The 16,749-nt window shown below is 41.0% G+C and overlaps 1 protein-coding gene across 1 annotated transcript; it reads right to left on the bottom strand.

The window, feature by feature from the left end:
• Positions 1-15,484: 15,484 nt before the first annotated feature.
• Positions 15,485-15,997, bottom strand: LOC113837749 (mortality factor 4-like protein 2). The gene has a single exon (XM_027433224.1). It carries the CDS (start codon positions 15,995-15,997, stop codon positions 15,485-15,487), a length of 513 nt encoding a protein of 170 aa, XP_027289025.1.
• Between the last annotated feature and the right edge of the window lie 752 nt (positions 15,998-16,749).

A 16,749-nucleotide genomic window follows, 5' to 3' on the forward strand; every position in this document is an offset into this window, starting at 1 on the left:
CTCCTGAAATATGCTTCTCTAATACAGCATTGTACTTTTGAAGCTTGTCCAGGCTTATACATGTATCTTCAGTTCATTTATTTTCGGAGCTGTTTGCATGGTATAACTAGATGGCCAAGCTACCAAATTTTAATTTTCTTCTCGGTAGACATCTATATTGTTTCTATATTTTTGCTATAATAAGTAACACTGCTTTAATTTTAATGCAAGGTCTCTCTATAAAGCCCTAGTTAGGGTGAAACTCACTATGCAGATCAGGCTGGCCTTCAACTCACAGAGATCTTCCTGCCTCTGTTTCCCAAATGCTAGTATTAAAGGTGTGGGCCACCACACCTGGGTTATAACAATTTTCAATGTCTTCTTGTATATGTGAACCATTGTTTCTACCTGAGGTAGAACTACTGGAGTACAGAACACATGTATTTTTAGCTTTCCTGGATACTGGCAAATTAATTTTATTTATAGTATCATTTTACCCCACCCCATGAATTTCCATTGCCCTACAATCTTTGTCATCATACAACCTGACCTATCTTTCCACTACAATTCTGACAATGATGAAGAATATCCATTTCTCAGAATGATTGTCACTACCAAATATCATTATTTTTTCCACCTTTGTGAATGTTGCTGTTAGATACTGGCAATGCATGTGTTAGTTCTTGTCCTTAATCATAAATGACATAGCTGCTTTACCAGAGGCCCAGATAAGGCCCGCCAGCAAACCAAACCTAGACAATGTCTATCCACAAATCCAGCCCCACAGAAGATAATGGAAGGAAAACTCCAACCCAAGAAGGTTAACTACACCCATGAAAAGACAGGAAATAAATAATCTCATGCCAGCAAAACCAAATGAAGGGAAAACACACACACACACACACACACACACACACACACACACACACACACACTACTATCAACAACAACAACAAAATATCAGAAATTAACAATCATTAGTCATTGGTGTCTCTCAATATCAATAGTCTCAATTCCTCAACAAAAAGACACAGATTCGAAGAATGGATGTGAAAACAGGATCCATCCTTCTGCTGCATACAAGAAACACCACAACATCAAAGACAGAGTAAAAGGTTGGAAAAAGATTTTTCAATGGCCGGGCATTGGTGGTGCATGCCTTTAATCCCAGCACTCGGGAAGCAGAGGCAGGTGGATCTCTGTGAGTTCAAGACCAGCCTGGTCTACAACAGCTAGTTCCAGGACAGTCTCCAAAGCCACAGAGAAACCCTGTCTCAAAAAACCAAAAAAGAAAAAAGAAAAAAAAAAGATTTTTCAAGCAAATGGACCTAAGAAACAAGCTGATATAGCCATACTAATTTCTAACAAAATAGACTTCAAACAAAATTTAAAGGAAAGATCCACCAAGATGATTTTTCAATTCTTAACATCTATATCCTCCAAGTACAAGGGCATCCATGTTTGTAAAGGAAGCACTACTAAAGCTTAAATCACACATCGATCCTTACACAATCATAGTGGGAGACTTCAATGCCCCACTCTTACCAATAGACAGATCATCCAGACAAAAACTAAACAGAGAAATAATGGAGCTAACAGATATTATGAGCCAAATGGACCTAAGAGATATCTACAGAACATTTCACCAAAACACAAAAGAATATAACTTTTTTCTCAGCACCTCACAGAACTTTCTCAAAAATTGACCACATACTTGGTCATGAAGTAAATCTGAACAGAGACAAGAAAATTGAAATAATCCTCTGTATCTTTTCAGACCACTTCAGATTAAAATTGGATTTTATTTTATTTTTTAATTTAAATTAGAAACAAGCTTCATTTACATATCAATCCCAATTCCCTCACCCTCCCTTCCTCCCCTGACCCCACCCAACCCCCATCACATATTCTTTCTGCTCCCTAAGGAGGGTGATGCCTTCCATGGTGGATCTTCAAAGTTTGTCAAATCATTCGGAGAAGGGCTTATACCCTCCCCAATGTGTCTAGGATGAGAAAGTATCCCTCTAAGTGGAATGGGCTCCCAAAGTCCATTCATGAACTAGGGATAAATACTGATCCACTACCAGAGGTCCCATAGATTGCCCAGACCTCCAAACTGACATCCTCCTTCAAGGGGTCTATAACAGTCCTATTCTGGTTTCATAGGTATCAGTCTGGGGTCCATGAGCAATCCCTTGTTCAGGTCAGCTGTTTCTGTGGGTTTCTCCAGCCTGGTCTTGAGCCCTTTGCTCATCATTCCTCCCTCTCTGCAACTGGGTTCCAGGGTTCAGCTCAGTGTTTAGATGTGGGTGTCTGCTTCTGCTTCCATCAGCTACTGGATGAAAGCTCTAGGATGGCATATGAGGTAGTCATCAATCTCATTATCAGAGAAGGACTTTTAAGGTATCCTCTCTACTATTGCTTAGATTATTAGTTGGGATCAACCTTGTAGATCTTTGGACATTTCCCTAGCGCCTGATTTCTCTTTAAACCCATAAGGCTCCCTTTATTATGGTATCTCTTTTCTTGCTCTTCTCTACTCTTCCCCTGACTCAATCTCCCTTCTCTCTTTTGTCCGCCTCTCCCCTACTCTTCTCCCCTTCTCTTTCTTCTAACTCCCTCTTCGCTACCCCCATGCTCCCAATTAGCTTAAGAGATCTTGCCCCTTTCCTCTTCTCTGGGGGACCATGTATGTTTCTCTTAGGGTCCTCCTTGTTTCCTAGCTTCTATGGCAGTATGGATTGTAGGCTGCTACTTTTTTCCTCTAGGTCTAAAATCCATATATGAGTGAGTACATAGCATTTTTGTCTTTTTGTGACTGGGGTACTTCACTCAGGATGGTTTCTTCTAGTTCCATCCATTTGACTGCAAATTTCAAGATTCCATTGTAAAACTGGATTTTAACAACAGGAAGCCTAAAAAATCATGCAAACTGAATAAGCCTCTACTGAATGACTGCTGAGTCAAGTCAGAAATAAAGAAATTAAAGAGTGTCTAGAATTCAATGAAAATGGATGCATAATATATATACAAACTTAAGGAACACAATAAAAGTGGCGCTAAGAGGAAAATACCAATACAGAAGGAACACTATCAATACAGAAGGTCACCCAAACCACACAAAGATTCAACAAAGAACAAGGATTACAAATCAATTTCCCTCATGAAGATTGATGCAAATTACTCTATAAAATTTTAACAAACCAAATCCAAGAACACATCAAGATCACCCACCATGATCAAATAGGCTTCATACAAGACACACAACGGTGGATCAGCATATGAAAAACTGTAACCCACCATATACACAAACTGAAAAAAAACCCACATGATCATCTCATCATGTGGAAAAATCATTAGAAAAAGCTTTCGACAAAATCCAACACCGCTTCATGTTGGAAGTCTTGGAGAGATTAGGGATACAAGGGGCATACTCAAACATAATAAAGGCAATTTACAGCATGCTGATAGCCAACATAAAATTATCTGGAAAGAAACTCAAAACAATTTCTCTAAAATCAGGAACAAGACAAGGTTGTACACTCTCTCTGTATCTATTCAATATAGTAATTGATGTTCTAGTGAGATTAATAAGACAACTATAGGAGATCATGGTGATACAGATTGGAAAGGAAGAAGTCAAAGTATCATTATTTGAAGATAATATCATAGTATACATAAGTGATCCTAGAATAATACCAGAAAACTCATACAGCTGATAAACACCTTTAGTGAAGTGGCTGGTACAAGATTAACTCAAAAAAATCAGTAGCCCTCCTATACACAAAAGACAAATGGGATGAGCAGCAAATCATGGAATTAAGACCCTTCATAATAACCACAAATAATATAAAATGTCTTGAGATAACTCTAACCAAGCAAATAAAAGACTTGTATGACAAAAACCTCAAGTCTTTGAAAACAGAAATTGAAGAAGACATCAGAAGATGGAAAGATCTCCCATGCTCATGGATCAGAAGGATTAACATAATAAAAATGGCCATCCTACCAAAATCAATCTACAGATTCAACAAAATATGCATGGAAATTCCATCACAATTCCTTACAGACCTTGAAAAGATAACACTCAATTTCATATGGAAAAAAAAACAAAAGACCGAAGATAGCTCATCAATCCTGTACAATAAAAAAAAAAAACCAGAGGTATCACTATCCCTGATTTCAGGTTCTACTACAGAGCTACAGAAAAAAAAAAAAACTCATGGCATTGACATAAAACAAACAGGTTGATCAACTGAATTGAATTGAAGATCCAGTCATAAATCCACACACCTATAGATACCAATTTTTAATAAAGAAGCCAGAAATATACAATGGAAAAAAGAAAGCATCTTCAACAAATGGTGTTAGTTTCTAGTTAGACTATATGTCAGCATATAGAAGAATGCAAATTGATCCATATGTATCACCCTGCACAAAGCTCAAGTGCATCAAAGATCTCAACATAGAACCAGATACACTGAACCTAATAGAAGAGAAAGTGGGGAATAGTCTTGAATCCATAAGCAAAGGAGACAACTTCTTGAACAGAACACTGATATAGCACAGGCACAAAGAACAACAATCAACAAATGGACATCATGAAACTGAGAAGCTTCTGTAAGGCAAAGAACAGTGTCAATAGGACAAAACAGCAGCCTACTAAATGGGAAAAGATCTTCACCAACACAGCATCCAACAGAGGACAAATATCCAAAATGCAAAGAACTCAAGAAACTAGACTTCCGTCGGGTGTTGATGGAGCATGCCTTTAAACCCAGCACTCAGGAGGCAGAAGCAGGAGGATCTCTGTGAGTTCAAGACCAGCCTGGTCTACGGAGCGTGTGCCAGGATAGGCCCCAAAGCTGCACAGAGAAACCCTGTCTCAGAAAAAAAAAAAGAAACAAGACATCAACAAACTAAATAATCCAATTTAAAACTGGGGTGCAGATCTATACAGAGAATTCTTAATAGAGGAATCGCAAATGTCTGAGAAGCACTTAAAGAAATGTTCAATATCCTTATTCATCAGGGAAATGCAAATCAAAACTAACTTGAGATTCCATCTTACATCTATCAGAATGGCTAAGATCAAAAACACAAGTGACAGTTTATGTTGGAGAGGATGCGGAGAAAGGTGAACATTCTTGTATTGATGGTGGGAGTACAAACTAGTACAGCCACTTTGGAAATCAATACAACAGTTCTTCAGAAAATTGGGAATCAATCTACCTCAAGACCCAGATATACCACTCCAGCCTACCCCAAAGATGCTTGCTCAACCATGTTCAGTTTCTGGCTATAATAGCCAGAAGCTGGAAAAAACCTAGATGTTCCTCAACCAAAGAATGGATAAAAAAAATATAGTTCATTTATACAATGAAGTATTACTCACCTGTTAAAAACAATGACATCATGAAATTTTCAGGCAAATTGACGGAACTAGCAAAGATCATCCTGAGTGAGGTAACCCAGACCCAGAAAGACAAACATGGTATGTATTCATTTATAAGTGGGCATTAACTATTAACTAAAGAATAATCATGTTACAATCCACAGACCCAGAGAGGCTAAGTAACAAGGAGGGCTCAAGGAGGTACACGTGGGTCTCCCTGTGAAGGGAAAATAGAATACATTCTGTAGGTGGACTGGGGACAGGAAGGTATTATAACAGGAGGGATCAGATGTGAGGGACAGGTGTGAGGGACAGAGGGAAAGAATACTAGAGGAGACAACAGAAACTGGGGAGCAATGTAGAAACCTAGGGCAGTGAAAACTCCCTGGAATCTATCCAAGTGATCCTAATGAAGTTTCCTAATAATGGGGGATACAGAGCCCTAACTAAACATCTTCTATAAGCAGGCAAGGCTTCCAGCAGTGGGACTGGGACATCAATCCAGCCACAAAACCTTCAGTCTACCTACCTGAAAGATGTACTGGGCAATGGTGATTCAGGACTCGTGGGAATGGCCAACCCATGACTAGTACAACTTGAGGACTACACCATCAGAGGCAGGCCTTGCCTGACACTGTCTGAATGCACAGGAACCAGAGGCAGGACAGCCAAGAGAACCAGGATAGAACTGAACACGACTGGCAAAAAATGTCAATGAAATGATCCCTAATGATATTCTGCTGTGCTTATAGATCAATACCTAGCCCAACTGTCATCAGAAAGGGGTGTCATCCAGCAACTGATGGGAGCAGACACAGAGACCCACAGCCAGAGCTGGGGAACCCCAAGGAAGATGAGGAGGAAGGACTTTGGAGCCCAAGGGTCTGAGGACACCACAAGAATATTGTCCACAGAATTAACCAAGCAGGGCTGATTCATAGGGGCTCACAGAGACTGAAGCAAGAAACATCAACAAACTGAAGGACCCTGAATGGGTCTGAGCTAGGTCCTCTGCATATACCTTATGGTTGTGTAGTGTGGTGTTCTTGTAGGACTCCTAACATTGGGAGTTGGGGTGTTTCTGACTCTTTTGCCTGTATCTGGGACCCATTTCTCCTAGAGGGTTGCTTTATCCAAACTTGAGGGTTTCTGCCTGTTTAAAAAATAATCAAAAGTATTTGTCAGCTTGAATGATTATTAAAGGTTATAATTAAAACGTGGGCTGGGGCAGTATATCAGTGGTAGAGTAGTTGCTTAACATGAACAAGGCCCTGGGTTCTTAAGAGAACAAGAAAGAAACAAGCAGGGTGTCCTGGGCCTTTAATACAAATAATTGGAAGGCAGAGGCAGGTGAATCTCTTGAGTTTGAAAGCCAGCCTGGATGAAATGCATGTTCCAAGACAGCCAGGACCACACAAGAGAAACCCTGTCTCAAAAAAAACAAAGAGAGAGAAACAGATGGTAAGGGAGGGAGAAAGAGAGGAAGAGAAGAAAGAAGGAAGTGGAAAGGATGGAAAGGAAAAAGTTTAAAATCTTTAGTTTTGTAGATTGTAGAATCTATGATGAAAACTCAAAAGTCCAGGGACATATCTCAGTTTCTGGGGTGCTTTCCCCCTGTCTATGAAGCCCTGGGTTCTATCCTTAGCATAGTATAAGAAGCAGATATGGTGGCACACACCTATGACCTAGAATTGGCAAGGTTGAGGATCAATCGTTAAGGACATCTCCAACTACAAAGCACACTGAAGGTCAGCCTAGACTACATAAGACTATATGTAAAAAGAAAAGAAAAAATTATTGAACATTATTGAATTCTTACTATGTACCCAAAGTTTCTTTAGGTACTTAGTATTTCACAAATAGGATTCATAAAGAAATATTCAAAAAGGCAGACTGAATCGGTCCTTGAGGGCCCTGGGATCCTGACTCTGCTGAGATCACTGGGCCATTCCGGCCCCCACAGAGTGCACAGAGTCCAGAGGTGAGCTGATTCAGCCCCTAACTAGGGGCCCAACTTCTGCCTGCCCGCCCTGGCAAATCCCTCCCCAGGATCTGCAGGCAGACTGAATCGGTCCCTGAGGACCCTGGGATCCTGTCTCTGCTGAGATCGCTGGGCGATTCCAGCCCCCACTGAGTGCAGAGAGTGCAGAAGTGAGCTGATTCTGCCCCTAACTTGGGCCCAACTTCCATCTGCCCACCCTGGCAAACCCTGCCCAGGGATCTTCGACAGGACGACTCGACCCCTGAGGACCAAGTAACCCAGAGTCTGCTGACATCTCTGCACCAGTGCTGTTCTCACGCACCTGGAGAGCGAGTGCCGCAGACCTGGCTGCACCCAACTTGAAACCCATCAGAGTATCAAAGTCAATTGCACACACATGGAGAGAATACCGGACCCATACACACCAGGAAAGGAAGTGACACCAACTATATCCACTGGAACAAGAGATGGGAAGAGGACAATATAAGAACACATCCAACAACAGGAAAACCAATATGACACCACCAGAACCTAGGGACTCTACACCAGCAAGACATGAACATCCCAACACAGAAGAAGCAGAAGAGAGCAACCTTAAAAACAACTTCATGGAAATGATAGAGAATCTAAGAGAGGAAATCAGAAAAAATCCTTCAGAAAAAATGGAAGAAAAGACAAAACAAAAGATGCAAGAAATCAAGGAAAGCCAAGAAAATACAATTAAACAGCTGAAGGAAACAGTTCAGGACCCGAAAACTGAATTAGAGGCAATACAGAAAACACAAACTGAGGGAATGCTAGAAATGGAAAAGCTTAGTAAACAATCAGGAACCACAGATGCAAGCATAACCAATAGGATACAAGAGATGGAAGACAGAATCTCAGACGCTGAAGACAAACTAGAGGAAATAAAGTCAAGAAAAGAAAATCTGAAGTCTAACAGATCCATAACACAAAATATTCAGGAAATTTGGGACACCGTGAAAAGACCAAACCTAAGGATCATAAGTATAGAAGAAGGTGAAGAAAGCCATCTCAAAGGTGCCGAAAACATATTCAACAAAATCACAAAAGAAAACTTTCCCAACCTAAAGAAAGACATGCCAATGAAAGTGCAAGAAGCCTACAGAACGCCAAATAGAGTGGACCACAAAAGAAAGTCCCCTCGTCACATAATAATTAAAACACAAAACATACAGAATAAAGAAAAAATATTAAGTGCAGCAAGGGAAAAAGGCCAAGTAACATATAAAGGCAAACATATCAGAATTACACCAGACATCTCCATGGAAATTCTGAAAGCTAGAAGGACCTGGATAGATATTCAACCAACTCTGAGAGAAAATGGATGCCAACCCAGACTACTATACCCAGCAAAGCTTTCAATCACTATAAATGGAGAAAACAAGATATTCCACGACAAAACCAGATTTAAACAATATGTAACCACTAATCCAGCCCTACAGAAAGTACTGGAAGGAAAACTCCAACCTAAGGAAATTAACTACACTCGAATAAACATAGGCAATAGATAATCCCACTCTACAAAAACACAAAATAAAAGGCAGGGTAAATCCACATACAATACCAGTACCAACAACAAACCAAAAAACAAACAAGAATAAACACTGAATGGAACTTACTTTCCCTCAATATGAATGGTCTTAACTTGCCTATAAAAAGACACAGGCTAACAGATTGGATACGAAGACAGAATCCATTCTTCTGCTGCATACAAGAAACACAACTCGAATTCAAAGACAGACATTACCTCAGAGTAAAGGGTTGGGATAAGATACTCTAATCAAATGGACCCAAGAAACGAGCTGGGGTAGCTATCCTAGTATCTAACAAGATAGACTTCAAACTAAAATCAATCAAAAGAGCTGAAAAGGTCATTTCATATTCATCACAGGAAAAGTCCATCAGGAAGAAGTTTCAATTCTAAACATCTATGCCCCAAATACAAAGGGACCAACATTCGTAAAACAAACACTATTAAAACTCAAATCACAAATAAGGCCTCACACAGTTATGGTAGGAGACTTCAACACACCACTCTCACCACTGGACAGGACCACCAGACAGAAACATAACAAAGAGACAAAGGAACTAACAGAAGGTATGACCCAATTGGGATTAACAGACATTTATAGAATTTTCTATCCAAACACAAAAGAATATACCTTCTTTTCAGCATCACATGGAAATTTCTCAAAAATCAACCACATTCTCGGCAACATAGCAAACCTCAACAGGTACAAAAAAATTGGAATAATCCCGTGTCTTATCAGACCACCATGCTTTAAAGATGGAAATCAAAAACAAATCAAAGTGCAAAAAACCTACCAACTCATGGAAATAGAACAACATGCATTTGCAACATTCCTGGGTCAAGGAAGAAATAAAGAAAGAAATTAAAAAAATACTAGAATTCAACGAAAATGTTGACACAACATACCCAAATTTATGGGACACTTTGAAAGCAGTACTAAGAGGAAAGTTCATAGCTCTAAGTGCTCACACGAAGAAACTAGAGAATAGCCATCACACCTGAAAGCTCTAGAAAAAATGGAAGCAAATTCACCCCGGAGGAGCAGACGCCGAGAAATAATCAAACTGAGGGCAGAAATCAATAAAGTCGAAACAAAGAAAACAATTCAAAGAATCAATATAACAAAGAGTTGGTTCTTTGAGAAAATGAACAAAATAGACAAACCGTTATCCAAATTGACCAAAAGGCAGAGAGAGATCATGCAAATTAACAAAATCAGAAATGAAAAGGGGGACATAACAACGGATACTGAAGAAATTCAGAGAATCTTCAGGTCATACTTTGAAAACCTGTACTCCACAAAATTGGAAAATTTAAAGGAAATGGACAATTTTCTGGACAGGTATCACTTACCAAAATTGAATCAAGAACAGATAAACAACTTAAACAGACCTATAACCTCTAAGGAAATAAAACCAGTCATCAAAAGTCTCCCAACCAAAAAAAGCCCGGGGCCAGATGGATTCACTGCAGAATTCTACCAGTAATTCAAAGAAGTGTTAATACCAATACTCATCAAATTGTTCCACAAAATAGAAGCAGAAGGGACATTGCCAAACTCTTATTACGAGGCTACAATAACCTTGATACCCAAGCCACACAAAGACACAACTAAGAAAGAGAACTACAGACCAATAGCCCTCATGAACATTGATGCAAAAATTCTCAATAAAATCCTAGCAAATCGAATACAAGATCATATCAAAGAAATCATCCACCACAATCAAGTAGGCTTGATCCCAGGGATGCAAGGATGGTTCAACATATGAAAAATCCATCAATGTAATCCACCATATAAACAGAATCAGAAAAAAAAAAAAACATGAACATCTCACTAGATGCCGAAAAAGCATTTGACAAAATCCAACATCCCTTCATGATAAAGGTCTTGGAGAAATCAGGGATAACAAGAACATATCCCAACATAATAAAAGCAATATACAGCAAGCCAACAGCCAGCATCAAATTAAACGGAGAGAAACTCGATCCAATTCCTCTAAAATCAGGGACAAGACAAGGCAGTCCACTCTCTCCATACCTCATCAATATTGTCCTTGAAGTCCTAGCCAGAGCAATAAGACAACAAAAGAAGATCAAGGGAATACAAATCGGAAAGGAAGAAATCAAACTCTCACTATTTGCAGACGATTTCATAGTCTACATTAGTGACCTGAAAAACTCTACCAGGGAACTCCTACAGCTGATAAACACCTTGAGCAAAGTGGCAGGATACAAGATTAACTAAAAAAAAAATCCGTAGCCCTACTATACACTGATGACACACTGGTGGAGAAAGAAATCAGAGAAACATCTCCCTTTACAATTGCCACAAACAACATAAAATACCTTGGGGTAACACTAACCAAAAATGTGAAAGACCTGTACCATAAGAATTTTGAGTCTCTAAAGAAAGAAATTAAACAAGACACCAGAAAATGGAAAGATCTCCCATGCTCTTGGATAGGTAGGATCAACATAGTAAAAATGGCAATCTTGCCAAAAGCAATCTACAGATTCAATGCAATCCCCCTCAAAATCCCAACACAATTCTTCACAGACCTTGAAAGAACAATTCTCAACTTTATATGGAGAAACAAAAGACCCAGGATAGCCAAAACATCCCTATACAATAAAGGAACTTCTGGAGGCATCACCATCCCTGCGTTCAAGCTCTATTACAGAGCTATAGTCCTGAAAATAGCTTGGTATTGGCACAAAAGTAGACTGGTAGACCAATGGAATAGAACTGAAAACCCTGATATTACCCCACACACCTATGAACACCTGATTTTTGACAAACAATCCAAATTTATACGATGGAACAAAGAGAACATCTTCAACAAATGGTGCTGGCATAACTGGTTGCAGACATGTAGAAGACTACAGTTAGACCCAAGCCTATCACCTTGCAGAAAACTTAAGTCAAAATGGATCAAAGATCTCAACATAAATACAGCTACAGTGGACCTATTAGAAGTCAAAGTGTGAAATACCCTTGAATTAATCGGTACAGGAGACCGATTCCTGAACATTACACCAGTAGCACAGACACTGAGGTCAACAATTGATAAATAGGACCTCCTGAAAATGAGAAGCTTCTGTAAGGCAAAGGAGACAGTCAGCAAGAGAAAATGGCAGCCCACAGACTGGGAAAAGATATTCACCAACCCCACATCTGACAGAGGGCTGATCTCCAAAATATACAAAGAACTCAAGAAGCTAGTCTCCAAAACACCAAACAACCCAATTAAAAAGTGGGTACAGAACTAAATAGACAATTCTCAATAGAGGAATCTAAAATGGCTGAAAGATACATAAGAAAGTGTTACATCCTTAGCCATCAGGGAAATGCAAATCAAAACAACTCTGAGATACCATCTTACTCCTGTCAGAATGGCCAAAATCAAAAACACCAATGACAGTTCATGTTGGAGAGGATGTGGAGAAAGAGGAACACTTCTCCACTGCTGGTGGGAGTGCCAACTTGTACAGCCACTTTGGGAATCAGTATGGCAACTCCTCAAAAAAATGGGAATCAGTATACCACAAGATCCATCTGTAGGGAGACACCCTAGCCCCGCCCAATAGTCCTGGGACAGGTACCAGGTGGACCCAGGACTTGCCCATAAGGGCGTGGTGAAGGAAAGCCGGGGTGACGTAAGGGAACTTCTTAAGGGGCTGAACGTGGGAACCTGGGCCCCTTTTGTTCTGGCCGAGCTTGCTGGGTTCTATAACCTAGCTCTGGCCTGTGTTTTGCCTTGGTGTCTTCTTGAATAAAGAGACTTTAATCTAAACATCCATCAATTCCACTCTTAGGTATATACCCAAAAGAAGCACATTCATACATCAAGGTCATATGTTCAGCGATGTTCATAGCAGCACTATTTGTAATAGCCAGAAACTGGAAGCAGCCTAGATGCCCCTCAACCGAAGAATGGATAGAGAAAATGTGGTACATTTACACAATGGAGTACTACTCAGCAGAAAAAAACAATGGAATCTTGAAATTTGCAGGAAAATGGATGGATCTAGAAGAAACCATTCTGAGTGAGGTAACCCAATCGCAAAAAGACAAACATGGTATGTACTCACTCATATGCGGATTTTAGACACAGAATAAGGATTACCAGCCTACAATCCACACTGCCAAAGAAGCTAATAAACATGGAGGTCCCTAAGAGAGACATACATGGTCCCCTGGAGAAGGGGAGAGGTTCAAGATTTGCTGAGCAAATTGGGAGCACGGGAAGAAGGGGGAGGTAGCTAGGAGAATGAGAAGGGGAGAGGAAGAGGGATGCCAAGGACATGAGGGAGCAGAAAATATGAGCCAGGGGAAGAATACACGATAACAAGAATGGAGATATCATAATAGAGGGAGATCTTTTTGGTTTACAGAGAAATCAGGAACTAGGGAAAAGTCTGGAGATCTACAAAGATGAAACCTGCTAACTATCTCAGCAATGGAGGAGAGGCTACCTTAAATGCCCTCCCCTGATTATGAGATTGATGACTGACTTATATGCCTTCATCCAGCAGCTGGTAGAAGTAGAAGCAGACACCCATAACTAATCACTGATCTGAACTGGAACCCAGATGCAGAGAAGGACCAGTGAAAAGCACAGAGGTCCAGACCACACTGGTGAAACACACAGAAACAGCTGACCAGGAACTCTTGCTCCCCAGTCTGATAGCTGGAATACCAGCATGGGACTGATCCAGACCCAAGGAACATGGGTTTTGTGAGGAAACCTCAGAAATCTATGGGACCTCCTGTAGAAGTCCAGTATTTATCCCTTGCATAGGTGTGGACTTTGGGAGCCCGTTGCATATAGAGGAATACTCCCTGAGCCAAGACACACGGGGGAGGCCCTAGGTCCTACCCTAAAGGAAACGAAAGACTCTGATGACACCCTATGGAAGGCCTCAACATCCAGGGGGAGCAGAAAAGATATGTGACAGATAACGTTTTAGTTGGGGGGGCGGGTAGGGGAGGATGGGTGGGAGAAGGGAAATGGGATTGTCATTTTAAACAATACTGTTTCTAATTCAAATAAAAAAAGTTGGGAAAAAAAGAGATATTCAAATATTTAATGCACATGATATATGGGATGACTATATTTTTAAAATGTATGTTTATTACAGCAAAGGATTACCAACCTGCAATCCTCTTCACCAAAGAAACTAGTAAACGAGAAGGATTCTAAGGGAAAAATGCATGGACCCCTGAGAATGGGAAGGGGCAGGATCTCCTGAGCTAATTGGGAGCATGAGGGTAGGGGAGAGGGGGCTGCCAGAATGAGAGGAGGAGAAAAGGGGAGAGGAGGAAATGCAGTATCAGAAATGTTGATTGGGGGAAGAATAGAGGAGAGCCGGATGAGAGATACCATACCAGAGAGAGCCATTCCCTATCCTTTTCATTTCTTTCCTTCTTTCTTCCCCTCTCGTATCCCTCTCCTTTTCCTCCTCCTTTTCTTATGCCCTCCCCTCCTCTCCTCCTCCTCCTCATTCCTCACGTTCTCCTCTTCCTCTCCCCTTCTCCTCCCTCTCCTCTTCCCCCACTTCCTTCTACATCATTCTCTTCACTCATCTCTATTCCCACTCCTTCTCCGTTTTTCTCTCTTCCTCCTTCTCCTCCCTCACCTTCTCTTCTTATCCTCCCATCCTCTCTACTGTTCCTCTTTTCTCCCAACCTTCTCCTTTCTCTCCAACGTTTCCTTAATTCTTCCACCTCTCTCATCCTACCTCTCTTTTCCTTTCCACCTCCTCCCTTTACTCCTTCCACTCCAACTCCTGCTGCCCTCTCCCTTCTCTCATTACTCTATTTGCTTCCCTCTTTCTTTCTCTTCATTCCGTCCTCTTCCTTCTCCCTTTTGCCTTTTCTTCTTCCTCCTTTTCTTCCCCCCTTCTCTGGTTTTCCTCCTCTTTCTCCTCCCCTATCTTGTTTCCCTCCTCCCGGCTCTTCTCTTTCCCCTCCTCCATGTCCTCTCTTTTTTTCCTCTAGTCCTGTTCTTTACATATTTCTCTCCTCCCCCTCTCTGCCTCACCATCTTCCCTCTTCTCCTCCCCTCTCCAGCAACCCCTCTTTCCTTTCTTGTTATATCGCTCCTTCCTTTTCCTTCTCCTCAATCCCTCCTCTTTTTCTGCTCCTTTCACTTTTGAAACCAAGGAGTCAACCAGGGACTTCTTAGCTATATCTTTAATCTTTTTTACATTTTAAAAATATTTTATATTTTTAATTATGTGCATGCGCGTGTTTGGAGTATATCCATTATGTTGATCCTTTGACACTAGGAATATCATGCAATATGAACACCTAATAGAAACTCATGATGTGGAAGGGATAGAAGGACCAACATTCAAGCAATATTGTAAAATAAGCAACACAAAATTTTTAGTGAACATTTATTTGTTGTTGAACATTTAATATTTTTATATCTGATCTGAACAATAAGCAACCTTAAATATTAAGCCCTCTTGTACCTGGATAGTTGTCAAGAACATCAAATACACAATGAAATCAGTAAAGATAGAAATGTTTACTATTCTAGGTCATAACAGAGTGGTCTGCAGACCCTCACAGGGCTTTGAAGCAATATGCGGCAGAAGCCACTTTGTAATTGCTTGCATCAAACAGAGAAGTGGAATTCTCCACTAGGTAATTAAGGAAACCATGCATATAGCTGGACACTGACATAAGACTGTGCCTATTAAGTGATGAATGGGACAAAGCAGTCCCAATGTTCACAAATAATCTCAGGAGGTGTGGAGCCCCGTAAATCTGAGACATGGGAGTATCTGGGTAAGCAAGGAGCATTTCGGCATACTGGGGTTTTTCAAACTGATAGAGCAGCTGGGTGCCCAGCATGTTGTTGAAATACTCTCTAATTCCATACACAAGTTCATCAACGGAATATTCTGTATTATCACACTTTCCCTGTGACTTCAAGAAAGTCACATAACTTGCGAGAATGCAATCTACATTCGTCTCAGCAGGGAGTTGGAATAACTGCTTCTGCTTGTTTACCAAGTCCCAGTCCTCAACAAGACATGCTTTTAGTTGTGGAGGCAACTTCACTTCAAATCCCATTCTCTGATTCACTGCCTGCATACGCTGAACAGTAGTGACAGCTCCAGCCACATTCTGCTGAGGGACCTGGGCTACATGGCTGGTATCACTGACAAATCTGCTTTCTAGAGCATTCTTCATATGCTCTTGCACTGGCACCATATGCATGGATCCTGAAGGTTTCTCTACATGAAAGCCTTGCCCCAAGGAGTGATGACCTTCCTCCACAGAGCACACATTATCTCCAGTGGTACTTTCCTCTTCTGGAGGGTTCTTCACGTACTCTGGTACTGGAACCGTAGGCATGGACCCTGAAGGAGGTTCCTCTACATGAAAGGCTTGCTCCATGGAGTGATGACCTTCCTCCACAGAGCACACATTGTCTCCTGTGTTACTTTCCTCTACTGGAGTTTTCTTCACGTGCCCTGGCACTGGAACCGTAGACATGGATCCTGAAGAAGGTTCCTCTACATGAAAGGTTTGCTCCATGGAGTGATGACCTTCCTCTACAGAACACACATTGTCTCCTGTGTTACTTTCCTCTTCTGGAGATTTCTTCACGTGCTCTGGCACTGGCACTGTAGGCATGGATCCTGAAGAAGGTTGCTCTACATGAAATCTTTGCTCCATGGAGTGATGACCTTCCTCCACAGAGCACACAGTATCTCTGGTGTTACTGTCCTGGTCTGAAGGATGCGTCATGTGCTCTGGTACTGGCACCATAGGCATGGATCCTGAAGAAGGTTCTTCTACATGAAAGGCTTGCTCCATGG

Source organism: Cricetulus griseus, chromosome X (assembly GCF_003668045.3).
Source record: "Cricetulus griseus strain 17A/GY chromosome X, alternate assembly CriGri-PICRH-1.0, whole genome shotgun sequence".
In the NCBI taxonomy this organism is placed as follows: Eukaryota; Metazoa; Chordata; class Mammalia; order Rodentia; family Cricetidae; genus Cricetulus; species Cricetulus griseus.

What these genes read in the sequence shown, in the direction of transcription:
- LOC113837749 (XM_027433224.1), bottom strand. Translation starts at nt 15,997, where the DNA reads ATGGGATTTGAAGTGAAGTTGCCTCCACAACTAAAAGCATGTCTTGTT.